Source organism: Phacochoerus africanus, chromosome 14, assembly GCF_016906955.1.
Source record: "Phacochoerus africanus isolate WHEZ1 chromosome 14, ROS_Pafr_v1, whole genome shotgun sequence".
Classification (NCBI taxonomy): domain Eukaryota; kingdom Metazoa; phylum Chordata; class Mammalia; order Artiodactyla; family Suidae; genus Phacochoerus; species Phacochoerus africanus.
Genome location: NC_062557.1, coordinates 11197640 through 11212590, shown reverse-complemented (window position 1 = coordinate 11212590; position 14951 = coordinate 11197640). Strand labels below are relative to the sequence as shown.

The window sequence follows — 14951 nt, the reverse complement described above, 5'->3', positions numbered from 1 at the left end:
AGGTGTAATTATGCTCAGTCCTTCTCTCAACCTCTCTGTGAAGAGAATCCTTATATTCCATACTCAGATTCTCAGGAAAGGGTGAGGGAAAGCTGCAGGAAGAGCTGAGGAAAGGACAGAAATGCAGACTTGGAAAGATGGACAGAAATTAAATTGTATATTAACAAGGAATGTCTACATACCCTGGAAGGCAGGAGAAATTAGAGGCTCTTGTTCAGAGAAGGAGGGCATGGCACGGGAAGTCAGAGCAAGGTAAGATATTCGAAGCAGAAGAGATGTGAAAAGTTGTCATGAGATGGGGAACCTCAAGGGGAAAAAGGTGGGTCCAGCCCTTAAGAGCATCTTCATTAATCACATAAAAAAGTCTTAGACATTTTTTGATGGAAAATAATTCTTTTCTTTTGATGCATCATTTCATTAATTCAGACCTTAACGCAAAAAAAGAGGTCCAATTTTACTTAGGCTGCATCATTTTCTCCTACTCATAAAGACTTTCTCAAGCAAACACACACACACACACACACACACACACACACACACACACACACACAGCATGAAAGAATTGCTATAGCAGCCTGCTGACACATTAATCGTCACCACATATAACTAAGACCTAAAGCAAAGAAAATGGTAATAAATGTAGGAACTTACCAAAGATAAGCCATATAAGAAAAAGAGAGTAAATATAACCATGAAACCCGTCATGACTATAATTTGGGTAGATGTTATGATGACTGTAATGATTATGGAAGCAATGAAGATGAAGCCGGCATAGATTAAACCCCAGGAGAGCCTAAATAAAGACAAGAATTATTTCAGCTGTTTTCGCTTCATTATGAAATATTCAAAACATACAAAAGTATCTAAAGAATAATATAATGATGACTTTGTACCTGCCACCTGGATTGATAACTAAAATGTTACTGATACTGCATTGGCACAGCTGTGTGCTGCTATGGCTGGGAATCAGCTCTGTATTCGGGTGTGGTATAAGTAATATAAACGTGGATAAACAGTATCATCTTCTATGTCGTCTTCTGCAACTTTGCTTTATCAACACATGCAATATTATACACGGCTATATACAGTTCATTATATGAATATATCTCAGTGATATTTAGGTTGTTTGACAATTTTTCTTCCTAATACACCATTGCTAAGAACACTCTCATACTTGTCTTTTTTGGGGGGAAAGTGCACAGACATTTCTCTAAGGTGAAATTGCTGAATTAAAGGAGATGAGCATTTTGTGTCTTCAGCTTTATTATATATTACCAAAATGTTCTAATGATAAAATTGGAAGGAAACGTAACAGCAGCTGATGAATCATGCCAGTGCAGAAGCACCAGGGGCAGACAATAACTTGACCATTCTTGAGTACCTCAGCCAGCAGCACCTCCGCTCTCCCCAGGAGGGGAAAATGGAAATTTCAACTACACTAACTAAACCCATTCTGCACTTGCTATTCCTACTCATGATTTCTTTATATAAACTGATATAAATTATGGTGCATCCTTAAGTGTTTGCACTGTCCTGCTTTACATGTGCTAGTGTTCTCATTTTTATGAGTTGGTTATTAGGAATAAAAGTCAACCTTAGCTTATCAGACACAACTTAGAATAGATTTACAAGGAGATCCTGCTGAATAGCATTGAGAACTTTGTCTAGATACTCATGTTGCAACAGAAGAAAGGGTGGGGGGAAAATGTAATTGTAATGTATACATGTAAGGATAACCTGACCCCCTTGCTGTACAGTGGGAAAATTAAAAAAAATTATATATATAAAAAAAAGTCAACCTTAGATCTGACAAGCCTAAAGGGTGTTTTAGTCCATGTTTCTTTCACAGATGAGTAAACTGCAGTTTCTATTACTAGTTAATGGGCCTGCTCAAGGTCAACAACGTGAATCAATAACCAAGCTAAGACAGCAGTTGCAGGCTTTTCCTCAGTCCCGAGCTCTTCCCACTACATAAAATTGACTCATAAGAATTTAATAACTGGAAAAAATAGCAAAAGTATTAAAACCAGGAACTTGCATTAATATGTCCCAATAAAACATGTTTAATTATTGCTTATGTGATTTCTTTTTAAAATTTCACACCATTATAATGGTTCCGTGTGTTAGAACATCAGCATTTTTGGAAAAGCATACCACATTCTGCAGAATTCACTTCCTGAGTAGTGAAGGGAACTTTACAGATAGGAATTGAAAAACCACAGGGTAAGGAAACTACAAATAAAGGAAATTCAAACATCACCTAGAAAAAGGAACTCAGTGCAGGAGGTTGTGAGCGGAGTCTGGGGGTGTTAATAAGGCTATGAAAATCTTCATGAGAAAACAAAGCAATTTCAGACATCACACTTAACAATAAATGTTGATTACATTTCACACTTATTGCATTAGCTAAAGTAAAAAGAGAGGGAAGGTGCCATAAAAGTTATTTCCAGCAGATACTTCATATTTAATCAAATATGTTTCAGAATGTTTTTCCTTTTTAGTTTTAACAACGCATATTCATTTTGCTCAATTTTAGGTTATACTAAAAGCACTTACCATTAAGAGTGAATCCACATCTAAATAGCCAGTCCCTTTCTGATTTTAAGGTAGCGGTGCCACGTCTACCGATTCTAAGGTGACTACAGGGATGCTAGTCCTGGGCTGAAAGATGGTCATTGTCACAGCCGCTCTCTTCCCTAACAAACTCCATCCATCCCTTTATATTTCCAAGGTTCCACTGCATAACTTTACCTTCCTTTTTGTATTTCAAGACACAGTCTTTTTCTTTCTTTCTTTTTTTTTTTTTTAAGGGCCACACCCGTGGCACATGAGGTGCCCAGGCTAGGGGTCTAACCAGAGCTGTAGCCACCAGCCTGCACCACAGCCACAGCAACACCAGATCTGAGCCATGTCTGCGACCCACACCACGGCTCATGGCAACGCCAGATCCTTAACCCATGGAGCAAGGCCAGGGATCGAACCTGCAACCTCATGGTTGGATTCGTTTCTGCCAAGCACGACAGGAATTCCACTCTCTTCTTTTTCTATTTCACAATTCAGTTGTATTAGAATTAAAACTTTATTAATAAAACATACTTTATAGAATTTTTTAAATTTCCTAGACCATAATTTTACTTCAGGGAACATGTGTCTTCCAAAGGACTGTTCCATAAGTGGTTCCTCATCCATTCCAGATAGTACCACATCCATAAAGAATATTTTCTTGATATGAGGAGTGTACAGAGAAATATCTCGCAGGATTCAACACTGGAAAAAAAATGCTAGGTTTCTTTTGAACAAATTGAAGAACGAATTGATTGTTCTTCTTTTTTTTTTTCTAGACTTTTTTTTTTTTTCCAGAATTTTACCAATTGTATTGCAGAATTCTCTGCTTTGGCCTCTTAGAAGCTTAGAGCTTGTATGATTATCTGTTAATCTTACCTATTTATTATTTTGCTAAGTCTTTGTTTTTACTTTTCGATTATTTGTTTTTTATCACAAATATACACACAGATACATACATAATAAACATGTTGAAACATATATTTCAAAATCACTTTAAGTCACTGGTGGAATGGGACAAATGCTCTCATTAAGTCCTCCCTATATGTCAGCCTATGCACTGGGCACATTTACAGGCTATCTCAACTCTAACATATGGTATTTAGTTGCTCCCCAAAATATACCTCTGATGACCCAATCTCTAAACACGAGCTAGCCATCATAGGATTACACTTTCTTCAACATGAGAAAGTGTGGAGAAATCAAGAGAGAACGATGAACAGACCCGGGAGGAGAGTTGGAATCGGGGAACCTGGGTTGGAGTCCCTGCTCTGGCACACATCACCCATTTGATACTAGGTGACTCTTTTATTCTCTGTGATTTGAACGGTGCCTCGGTCATAGTGTTAGCCTAAGACACATATGGCACAGAAAAAGTGCCCTGTAAATTATAATCACTATCTTGCAGAGCAAAATTTAACAAAGACTAAATCAAAAAGTTAGAAAAACAACAACAAAGTAGCCAACATTGCAAGCTTAAATCATGGTGTCTTGAAACAGTAACACTTTTTTCACTGCTTACAAATTTCTCCATGTATTCATTTGCACTACTTGAATCAGTCGGTCACTCACCAGAACGCTGAATCTTGTAGACCCATCATTTTCATCAAATCCTTATACTTTTTTCTCTCTTTTGTAACATTTAGTGACAAGAAATATATAAACGGGGAGAAGTAAAGCAAGCAATAGAAAATAAACATCTCATTTTGGAGGTTCTCTTTAAAAATAAAGGGTAATGTCTTCATATTTATAGCAGTAACTGACATCAACTCCTCCATCACATAGCGATCTGTTGTGATCTAAAGAAAAGGTTTATACAAATGAAATCATTTTTTAAGGTATAGAAACGGGGGAAATCTGAGTAAGCTATGGGGAGTGGGTCATTTATTTCCTGACTTCAGTACTATGCAGTGGTTGGGCAAGATCTATGAGCATGAGGAGAAACGAGGTGAAGAGGACATGGACCTTCCTGTACACGGTTTTTGCAACTTCGCACCATTTTATAACTACTTGAACATTTACATTTTAAGAAAAGTAATGTGCTCCTTTGCCTACAATTCAATTTCAGCATTTTGATGCCTGCTTCATTACATAAACATATGAAAACCTGAGGGGACACCATCTTTTATTAAGGCCTTGATGCCTCTGCAATTATTCATGTTAATTTTTAGAACTTCTCTTACTTGGATAATAGCAGCATTAATTGCAGTTTGTAACGTCACGAATCCTTCACTCCAGTATTTGGTCAGTGAACATGAAAATTCATCATCTGTACCCCAGCAATGAGCTATAAGCACAAAGAAAAAAGCATAACCAGTATTAAGGGATGAAGGAAATTGCAGAGTGAAAAACAAGAACCCAAGAGAAAACAATCTAGATGAGATTCCACCAGGAAGAATTTCTAACCATACAGAAAAAAAGCACATGAAAGTTCTTTTTTTTTTTTTTTTTTGGCCTCACTCATGGTATGTGGAAGTTCCCAGGTCAGGGATCGAACCTGCACCACAGCAGCAACCTGAGCTACAGCTGTGATAATGCTGGGTTCCTTAACTTGTTGAGTTACCAGGGAACTCCTGAAAGTTGTTAATAAGGGAGTTTTATTCATGGAAAACATGGCATGCATAGAAAGTCTTAGAAAATAAAAAGAGGATGAAAGCAAACACTGCTTGAACCGTACTGGACTTCCTGGTGTGCCTCAAAATGCCAAACACACTGCAGTAGTGATTTTTCTTTTAGCTCAATGCTCTCCCCCCAGATGGGTCCATGGCTCACTCCTTCCTTCATATCCTTATCTCTTTTCAAAAGTAAACTCATCACAGAGGTCCTTCCTGGCCACCATAATGAAAAACATCTCCACTCTGGATCTAAGCCACCATCAGCTCACTGGTATGTTTTACCGCATTCTTCCCAATTCCTTTGTATTCCATTCTCTGGGTTATATCCAGAGCACTCCCTCAGGCTTGGAAATCTAATCAAGTCTCTGCCCTGATTTAAAGAACCACAATGGCTCTCCACTGCTGTAGGTTTTCAAGACATCACAAGATCTAGCCCTTGAGTAACTTCAGCCTCACTCTCCCATCACATTCCTTCTTGTGCACTCTGTTCAGCTAGACGGTGCTGCTCCTATTCCATATCCACTAAGAGATGCCCTGTTTCATCTGGGGCCCCCACACTGGCCTTTCTTCCATCTGGAATACCATGCCCTCCGCACCTCACACATGCTATTACTTCAGGTGTTTGTTTAAACACCACTTCTCCGGGCAGAATTTCTCTAATCCCACAGGTTTTTTTTAGCAACTCCTGGTCTAAGTCCAGCCAGCGCCTTTCCTAGCACCGGTCATTAACTCCTCACTGGCTGCCTTTCCGGTTAAACTCAAATCTTGCCTAAGGCTGCCACCCATCAGTCCTGATTATCCCGTCATCCTCTGCAGCATCCACTTGTGAATTCACTAGGTATTGGTTGGACCACTCGATGGTTTTTTGAGAGCCGTCCCCTCGTGGGAAGATATGACTGGGCTCGGAATCTGTTCAGCAATAAAATGTATTCTGTTTATTTTCTCCTGCCCCAACAAAAGCGTCTTTGTTGCTCATGTCATCCCATTCTTTATGTTAAAAAGATGAAAAATGCCATAATGGTACTTTATATTGAAAGTCACCTGCGAAAAGATCTTCCTTCGAAATTGGAATGTCATATCCCTGAAAAAATTTTAACTTATAAGAGAAAGTGTCACTAAAGATGACTCCCACGGTGAATGGGAAATTGTCTAGAAGTACTTTATCCATATGTTTTTGATCTGGTACGGCAATGATTTTTCTTCCTGTGAATTGCAAGGTTAAAGAAAAAAGACATAAAGGATTGTTAGAGTTTCATGAAAATAAAATGTGATACCCAATTTTGTCATCCCATATTTTCCACTGAAATTAACCCAAATCATTCTCCCTTTAAATAAAAATTATCTCCAAAAGCCAAAAAGGAATTCTCAGGAGACATTCGATGAGAATTGTTTATTTTTAACAAAACAAGTGGTAGGGTGAGTTTTAGGTATATAAAAGTATGATGCCAAGATAAGTTTGCAAATAGAATTGGGGTACAAAAATAGAAATAATGGCGGCAGTTATTATGTAGTCTGAGGACTCCAGATTTTAGGTTTACTAAAACAAAGGCATTTCATATGGTCTTTGTCTTACTCAGGAACTAACATCACAAAGTGACTCTAATTCTAATGGTCAGCAATGTCACCTATTAGAAATCAGGCACTAAGAGTAGACAGACTGTATGTACCCAGTTGCCCATAAGTGCAGTAAATGTTTTGGTTTCATCAGTTACATAGAGACCTCATTTAGAATGAAGACTTTTAGAGATGTGTACAAATTAAACTATGTGCAGGCAATCTTTAGATATCCATCCTTATTTCTCATAGTTCTGAAATTATTGTTTAATAACCATGACCTCATTTGTTTTATTTATATAGTTTTTCTTATATTTATAGTTTTTTACATTTATGAGCTACAAATCTTAATCATTATATTTCCATGTTAAAAACACCCACACTCACCAATAGCATATTCCTCCTAGATATTATTCTGCAAATCTGAAATTATAAATCTACCATTTTAGTTAAATTCCAATAGAAATGGAGGCCCATCTACACTGGACCCTCATCAAGGTGAAAGGGTTTAAAAGGCTGTTATGAGAAGAAAAAAACAAAACAAAACAAAAAACAATTTGTATGCTATCTTTAAACCAAGATAATTAGCACAACGGATAATCTCTAACTTCAAATTAAACATGTATACATCTTGTCAAAAAGATATAAAATAATATCAGTAATTATTTTTGCCATTAGTTCACCTACCTTTTAAAAAGGGAGCAAATGCTGTCTTATTCATTATCTGCTGGGTTATGTCAGAGATCGGTGTATATACAACATCCATAGAAGAGCTATTAAATTTATCTACCCTTCCCAGATCTTGAGGAGGCATTTCAGGAAAACGTACATTTTCTTTTATATATGAAAATACACCCATATAAAGTCCTAAAAGTATTGGGAACCCCCATTCCTATAAAAAAGGAGAGCAAATTTAGATTATATTCCCTTAAGGAACTCAGTCAACATCAAAGAACTATTGGAAAGACAAATTTCAATTTTCCCATAAAGTTGGCTTCTCTTTACTCTCCACTCTTCAAAGCAAAGGGAAGCCAGGTCAAGATACATATGGAGATAGTTGTCCCATCTACTACTTTCTGATATGAGAACTGAACCACTGCGTTTAAATCATGAACTCCTACAGAAGCCGTCATAGAAACTAAGAGGAAGGCTAACAGGATGACGATGCCCAAATGCATGGACCTCTGGCTCTAGGGTCTATAAGGCACAGAATATCCCAGATGGAGTTCATGGTGGCAAACAGCAACACTTTTGTCGGCTGTCACATCCTTGTATTGAAGTCAAAACAAATGAGAAGGAGCTGAGTGTGGAGACCGTCCAGGGGTTCAACAACATTAGGGATCTCTTCTGGCTTCACGCAATGCTGGGCTACACTCCCAGTCTCTGGATGAATGAAGTGGGACCAAATGATTGATCCTGGCCAATGAAATGTGGGCAGAAATGACAGGCATCACTGTGAAGCCTGCTCATGGAACCCTGCACACCCTTCCACTGTTCTCTCTGTCTTGGTCCTTCTACTTCTGGATCTGACTGGATGCAAAGGATCCAGCGAATGTCTCCAAGGTCTCGTGAGATGGCAGAGTCCCTAGATGAAGAAGCCCGGGTCTCTGAATGACTGTGAGGAGAAGTTTCCTCCACCTACCAAAACCACCCGACATCCACTGGCAACCTTATGCAGACTGTTTTGAAATTTGGGGCTTTAATGTAAACTGTCCATCAGTGGTGTTACTCGGTCATAATCCTTGGAAATACTCTGCGCAGAAAATTCATGGCCTTGAAAGGAAGCCCCTCAAGTTAAAATTCCTCTATTTCTGCTGGACACTAGTTTTATTATTTCTTGACTCTAAATGTATTACCCATGATAAGAGCTTTAAGAGGGGCTATAACTTACTATACAATTACATTTTCAGTTACTCTCCTTTTTAAAAAGTATGAGTAATACTTCCACTCTTTGCCATTCTACACTATTTTTCAGAGACGGCTGTGAATCTCTCAATTCAACAGGTACACCTAGCGACAAGCTCACAATCAATAAACCCAATCTGCTACTTCAAATGTAAAACACGAGAATCACGAGGCAATGAAATACAAGCATAGTGATAACTGTGTAAAGAGGCAAGCTGGCAAACGTACCAATAAGCTTTCTCTTTTCATTCTCCATTTCTTAAGAAAGTTCTTGCACAGAAGTGCTTGGGTTTGCTGGTACACACTTTTCTGTTTAATACGCATCTAGCCTGTTCATTAAACAAAGAGAAAGTACACGCAATGGAGCATAAACTAGAAAAATACCTGTAAGAAGAAATACCTTGATCATATTTTGGGGAGGGATATTTTCTACCTTTAAGAACTGCAAAAAATGGATTTAAAATATGATTGCCATAACCAGGATTGTAAAATTTTACGTCAGATATACTCACTGTAAGTGTTTCGGGAGATGAGTAATGGTGAGGAAGAGGAGAGATCCGTTCCCACGATTTTACAACAACATGGAGTAGTACCAGGGAAAAGCTGTCATTAGATTTCAGAACCTGTAAGATACTTCCAACGTTGACACTTTCTAACAGAAGTTCAACTACATGAACGGAGTAACTACACTGAATATTTCATCGGCATAATAATTATTTTTGTTCCTTACATTTAAATAGAAACCCCAGAGCTCATCAGATTAACACAGACATTCTGATTACTTAACTTCATCGAAGTAATTGTTCATTAGAAGCAGTCCCAATAGAGTCCTTTCTTTTGGTATTTACCTTCCAGAGTGAAATGAACAACTTTTATCGAAAGAGGTAGGCCATGGGATAACAACTCCGACTCAAAGGACTTGAAACTTGATTGTGATACACAAGAATAATAAAACAATTTATCTCAATGTTCTGAATTCAGAAGTCCCTGAAAAACTGAGGAAACAAACTACAAAGTAGAAAGAGAGAAAGAAAGAAAGAAAGAAAGAAAGAAAGAAAGAAAGAAAGAAAGAAAGAAAGAAAGAAAGAAAGAAAGAAAGAAAGAAAGAAAGAAAGAAAGAAAGAAAGAAAGAAAGGAAAGAAAGAAAAGAAAAGAAAAGAAAAGAAAAGAAAAGAAAAGAAGGAAGGAAATCACATGGAAAAGTAATTTTGCTCAAATGTTTGCAAATAAAGTGGCCATTTTTTTCAGTTCCTACAGTCTCAAAATTAAACTCTTAGATTTGCATATCAAAATATTCAGACAATTTCCCCTCAGCTAGTACACAAGCAAATTTTACTGTTTTCCTATTGTGTGTACACAATAAAAGTTGTCTGGGGAAAAATAGAAACATTCTGTCATTAGGCGTCAATAAAAAAAACATACATCTTTGGAAACATCTGAAACATACATTAATTTTAGCAAGGTCCACCCACATGTTTGGCATAGCACACGAACAGAGAGCTTTACTTACTGTCGGGAAAATGAGAAATAAAGACAAAAGCACTTGAAACACTGTCAAAGCACAGTTGTTTTCTTCGCCTAAGGCAACAAATTAAAATTTCTTTATTGCCACTTCCTCATTTATTCCTTAAATGAACGCTTACTCACTCGCAACAGTTCTTACCCAGGCTGGTTTCTGAGAGGGGATGTAGCCAGACCAAGCTGCACATGATGAACTTGTTTTGTTTTCTCTCTGTTCTTCCCTAAGCCAATTATTCTGCAGGGAAATGACTGTTCCGTGGTTGGTTGGGAATAAAACAAACCCTGTGTTTGTTCACTGGGCCTTTCAACTCCAGGGATAAGGGGGAGACAGTAAACAAGGAAAATGGAACCAGCCCTTCAGACAAGATGAGACCAAGATGGGAGAAAGGGTAATAAATGAGTAACTAACCAAACAAAGTAGTTAAATTTGTATGAGAAATCGTTAGCCGTGCTTTTTTTCCTCCCACTACTAATGCCTAAACACAACCACCATTGATATACTGGACTGACTGAGACACACTTCAGAATTTGCTGAAGCTGAACTTTTTTTTTTTTGCCTAAAAAAAGCTAAGCCACCCATTGTCTGTCTTGGAGAAACACCTAAGTTGGACAAGTGAAGAATTAGGAACAAATTTCTTTCTCCTGCCCACTTGATTGTGGATGCAGGGCTTCATAAGGCATATGAACAAGATAAAAAGTAAGCAGATTACTAAGGCCAAAAAAAAACCAGAATAAGATTCAGGTCAATTTTTATACATGAACTCTAGAAAAAAACTGAAATGTATTCGATTCCCACTGCATCGTCTATCCCTGTAAAGAGTTACAAACTTTTCTTGACCTGCCAAAGTAAATCACAAAACAAGACACCAAAGTCCATGAATTGGGAAATCGCAAATATTTGACATGGCTCCCAATCCCCAGATGTTAATCATCACAAAGCTGAGAGATGTTCCAGAGAAAAGAAGGATAATTTAAAAAAACTTTAAAGCCATGGGATCTTGTCTACACATCACTCTCCTCAGTAATTCTGTCTTCAAAAAGAGTCAACAGTGAGGTAGTACATGCCTTGCATTTTAAAAATTGGCAAAAACAAATTAATCAAGATGTTCTAATGTCTCATGGAAGGCAGGGTAGACTGGACAGTTGTAAACACTGTTAAAATTTTGTACCAATAAAAGGTCAATGGGCCAAACAAAAATCCTTACTTTCTTTTAAATCACTGGAAATACAGATCCTGTTTTTATTAATTTTGCTACAGTTGTTTTAGACCCTCTATATTCTATTTTCAGAATCCTTTTCACTTTGCCTTTCTTACAATTGCATTAAGACTTACAACTAGAATATCAAGAATTCAATGTATTTTACTAGTTTCCCTTCTCATCGTGGTTTCATGTATTCTTCGTATTCCTCTTTCTCGACTTTTTATACTGATTTATTTTTATGGGGGAGGATTTCCTTATTTAAAGCTGAGGATTTCCCCACAAAATGAACTAATGTGATGAGGAAGTGAACCTTCAGCTAGAAGCACATTGAAATAGTAAAATATATCTAATGCAGAAGTTAAGATGTATAACCAAATCTTTAAAAGGAAGAAGGAAAAAAAAAAAAAAGGAAAAAGAGTAAGAATCAACGGAAGAAACAAGGAAAAATGAAGGCGCAGTGCCAGAAGTTAAAAGTGAAAAGGGAAATTAAAGCCAGAACTATGAGTGATAGATCAGAAATACAATAGTCCAAAGAGGTGTTTCAATACCTCTGTGACCTGGGCTTGGTCCTTGATAGGTTATAAAGCTGGATTTGATATATCTGCATGAATCGAGAAACTTCACAAGATGGCTCAGTGCTAGACACAGAGAATGGAAAAAACTTCACCTGTTACCCCAAGGAAAAGAAAGGATACATATTCTTTGCCCAATCTCTGGTTAAAAAATATGTATTCTCCATAGAAATGAAAATCCCAAGTATGTATAGCATATGTCAGGAGTAAGACATGGGAGAGAAATCTGAATTTATTCTTCCTGCATAGCAACATGCCTAAGAATAATATAGCAGCTAGTGCTATTATTATTTGGCTTTGAACCTGAAGCCAAATTCAGGTTCAAATTCTGATTCCACCAAAGCTGTGTGACTTTGCATAATCTATTTAATCTTTTTCTCCCCTTAAGTTTTTTTCATCCATAAAAATGGAGGTAACAATTGTGTGTGTATATACATTTAATACATACAGTAATTTGGGAATTAAATTCATTAATATAAGTAAAGTGTGTAGAAGAATGCCTGATCCAGCAATTCCACTTATGGGTATATATTGAAAAAAATGAAAACACCAGATCAAAAAGATGTATGAACCCCAATTGCATTATTATTTGCCAAGATATGGAAGGTACATAATTGCCTATCAACAAATGAATGGATAAAAAAGACATGTGTGTATATATACACACATATACACACATTTATACAATGGAATATTACTCCGCCATAAAAAAGAATTAAATTTTGTTACTTTCAAGAACATGGGTGGAACCGACAGATATTACACTTAGTGAAATATGTCAGACAGAGAAGGACAAATATTATGTTATCACTCATATACGGAATCTAAAAAATAAAACGAATGTAAAAAAAATGCCTGGAAAATCATAAAAACTCAAAAAATGTTACTTCTTGTTGCTGATACTCCTTCTCTTCCTTCTCCTCTTCCCTCGCCTTCCCTCTGCCTCCTCCTTCTATTCCAAGAAAGCAAAAACAACTCTACAGAAATATGTCCAGAATTCAGGGCACAAAGCAACAGAGTTAAAAGCAAATATTCCTTTTGGAAGCTAAACTCATAATCAGAACTCCACCATCAAAGACTATCAGCAAACAAAAAAATGGGTCTATTAGCAATCTCAAATACTGAAGATAATAAAAATTATGACAGAGACTACAAAATATATAACTAAAATGTTCAAGAGGCAACATACTTCAGTTAAAACAGGAGACAATGAAAAGGAAGATTAACAGGACAGTTATAGAAATTTAAAGAAATTTATAGAAATTTAAAGAGATTAATATTAACTAAGATTAAAAACTTAATGGATAAGTTTTACAGCAGAGTAGACACAGATGAAGAGAAACTTAATAAACCAGAAATACCTCTGAAGAAATCACATAAAACTTAGTGCAAAGGCAGAACAAGATGTAAAAGTATTGAAGAGAGATTAAACACATGAAAGACAGAATGAGGGTGTGCAGTACGTGTCTAACAAACATTTTATAATAAGCAGAGTAAAGGAATAAATAAGAGGACTGTTCAAAGATAAAATGTATTAAGATTTTTGCAGACTTGAAGACATGAGTCTTCCTTCAGATTAGAAAATTACTGTGTCCTGTGCAGAGTTAAAAACAAACAAAAATACAACAACTTCTTTGTAGAGAGCCTTCAGAAAGAGAGAAGAGTAGTCTGCACTGCGGCTCCACAGGTTAAGAACCCAACTAGTATCCATGAGGATGTGGTTCGATCCCTGGTCCTTCTCAGTGGATTAAGGATCCAGCATTGCTGCAAGCTGTGTAGGTCACAGATGCAACTAAGATCCTGTGTTGCTGTGGCTGTGGTACAGGCCAGCAGCTGGAGCTCCAATTCAACCCCTAGCCTGGGAACTTCCATATGCTGCAGGTACAGCCCTAAAAAGAAAAAAAGAGAGAAGAGAGGGAAATATCAAAAATAATAAAATACAAAAGACAGATTATTAACCTAGGATCAACAGCCAAAAGATGTCAAAAAGAGTAATAGAATAATGCCCTCAAAGAGCTGAGAGAAAGTGAAATGTTAACCTCGAATTCCATACCTAGCTAAGTGTGCATGAAATAAAGATATCTTCTGAGGGAATTTATCTTACACAGCCAGGCAGAAAATATACTAAGGGATGTACTTCAGTAAATAATAATAATAATAATAGTTTTTACAATGTAAACTGAACTCAGAGCTTAGTGTCAGAAGGGTTTGGCAAATAAGTTGCCCAAGGTAAATATTCATTGACTGTTTTGTGGAAGAGGAAGCAGAACTTCTTGTCAACCTACATATTTCTTCAGTTTTTGATAATGGAATCTTAGAGGTTTCTATGATTTTACAGAGCCTTAAATGCTAGCTAAGAACACAGACTAGGCAATAGGAGTGGATAATAGTAGGGTTTTCACATGTGGACTATGCCACTGTTTCCCTCAGTTTGCTGAGGGGCCCAAAATTATCTGGGTTACAATTCTCACTTGTCACTATAAATCTCCCATTTCGCTTTAAAAGCAGTACTTATGATCCTTGTGAGGGGTGGGCATTTGACAGAGTGTGTTCTTTAACAAGGGGGAGAGGATGATGAGGGGATGTACAGGTGTGGATATTGGCCTTACGGAGAGGAATGTTACTTATTCACACTAGTGGCAAGAAAGTCAGAGTATACGGTCCAATGAAACCTGGTTGATGGCTGAGATTGTGAAAGCTTGCGAAGACACGCCCCTTTCATTGATTCCATTTTCACAGCCAAATGGAAAGCCAGGTCTCCTACTGAGAGGAAAAGAGGTAAGAGAGACTAGCGTCTGAAAAGAGATGCATATGACTAAGTCATTTAAGCAGTCGTCCAATTCAGTGAAAGAGGGAATATATTTGGCGGATGTGGTGGAGTTGGCAGGAGGACCTATGAGTCCACCTGAAGGCAGTGGTCCTTCATTTAGACTGAGAGAGACATTCTGTTCATGTGTATCTTCTAGTAGCATTCGTCTTCCTAATACGGGTTTAAGCAAGGTTGGAGTTCTGCCAGGCAA

The 14951-nt window shown here is 37.2% G+C and overlaps 1 protein-coding gene across 5 annotated transcripts in view; it reads right to left on the bottom strand.

Annotated features, from left to right (window-relative positions):
* The window catches only part of LOC125113758 (ATP-binding cassette sub-family A member 9-like), a 133631-nt gene extending 123217 nt beyond the window's left edge, over window positions 1-10414 (bottom strand). The window contains exons 1-8 of one of the 5 annotated variants that reach the window (XM_047756649.1): window positions 10300-10414; window positions 9149-9269; window positions 8865-8965; window positions 7419-7623; window positions 6219-6380; window positions 4746-4849; window positions 4135-4361; window positions 652-793 (exon numbers count right to left, since the gene is read on the bottom strand). In XM_047756649.1, the coding sequence (XP_047612605.1) occupies window positions 652-793; window positions 4135-4361; window positions 4746-4849; window positions 6219-6380; window positions 7419-7623; window positions 8865-8960 (936 nt within the window). In that variant the 5' untranslated portion in view covers window positions 8961-8965; window positions 9149-9269; window positions 10300-10414. Of the gene's footprint in view, window positions 1-182; window positions 199-651; window positions 794-4134; window positions 4362-4745; window positions 4850-6218; window positions 6381-7418; window positions 7624-8864; window positions 8966-9148; window positions 9270-10146 lie in introns of those variants that run through there. The other 4 variants (XM_047756648.1, XM_047756646.1, XM_047756647.1 and 1 more) reach the window with 4 other exon arrangements.
* Window positions 10415-14951: the final 4537 nt, after the last annotated feature.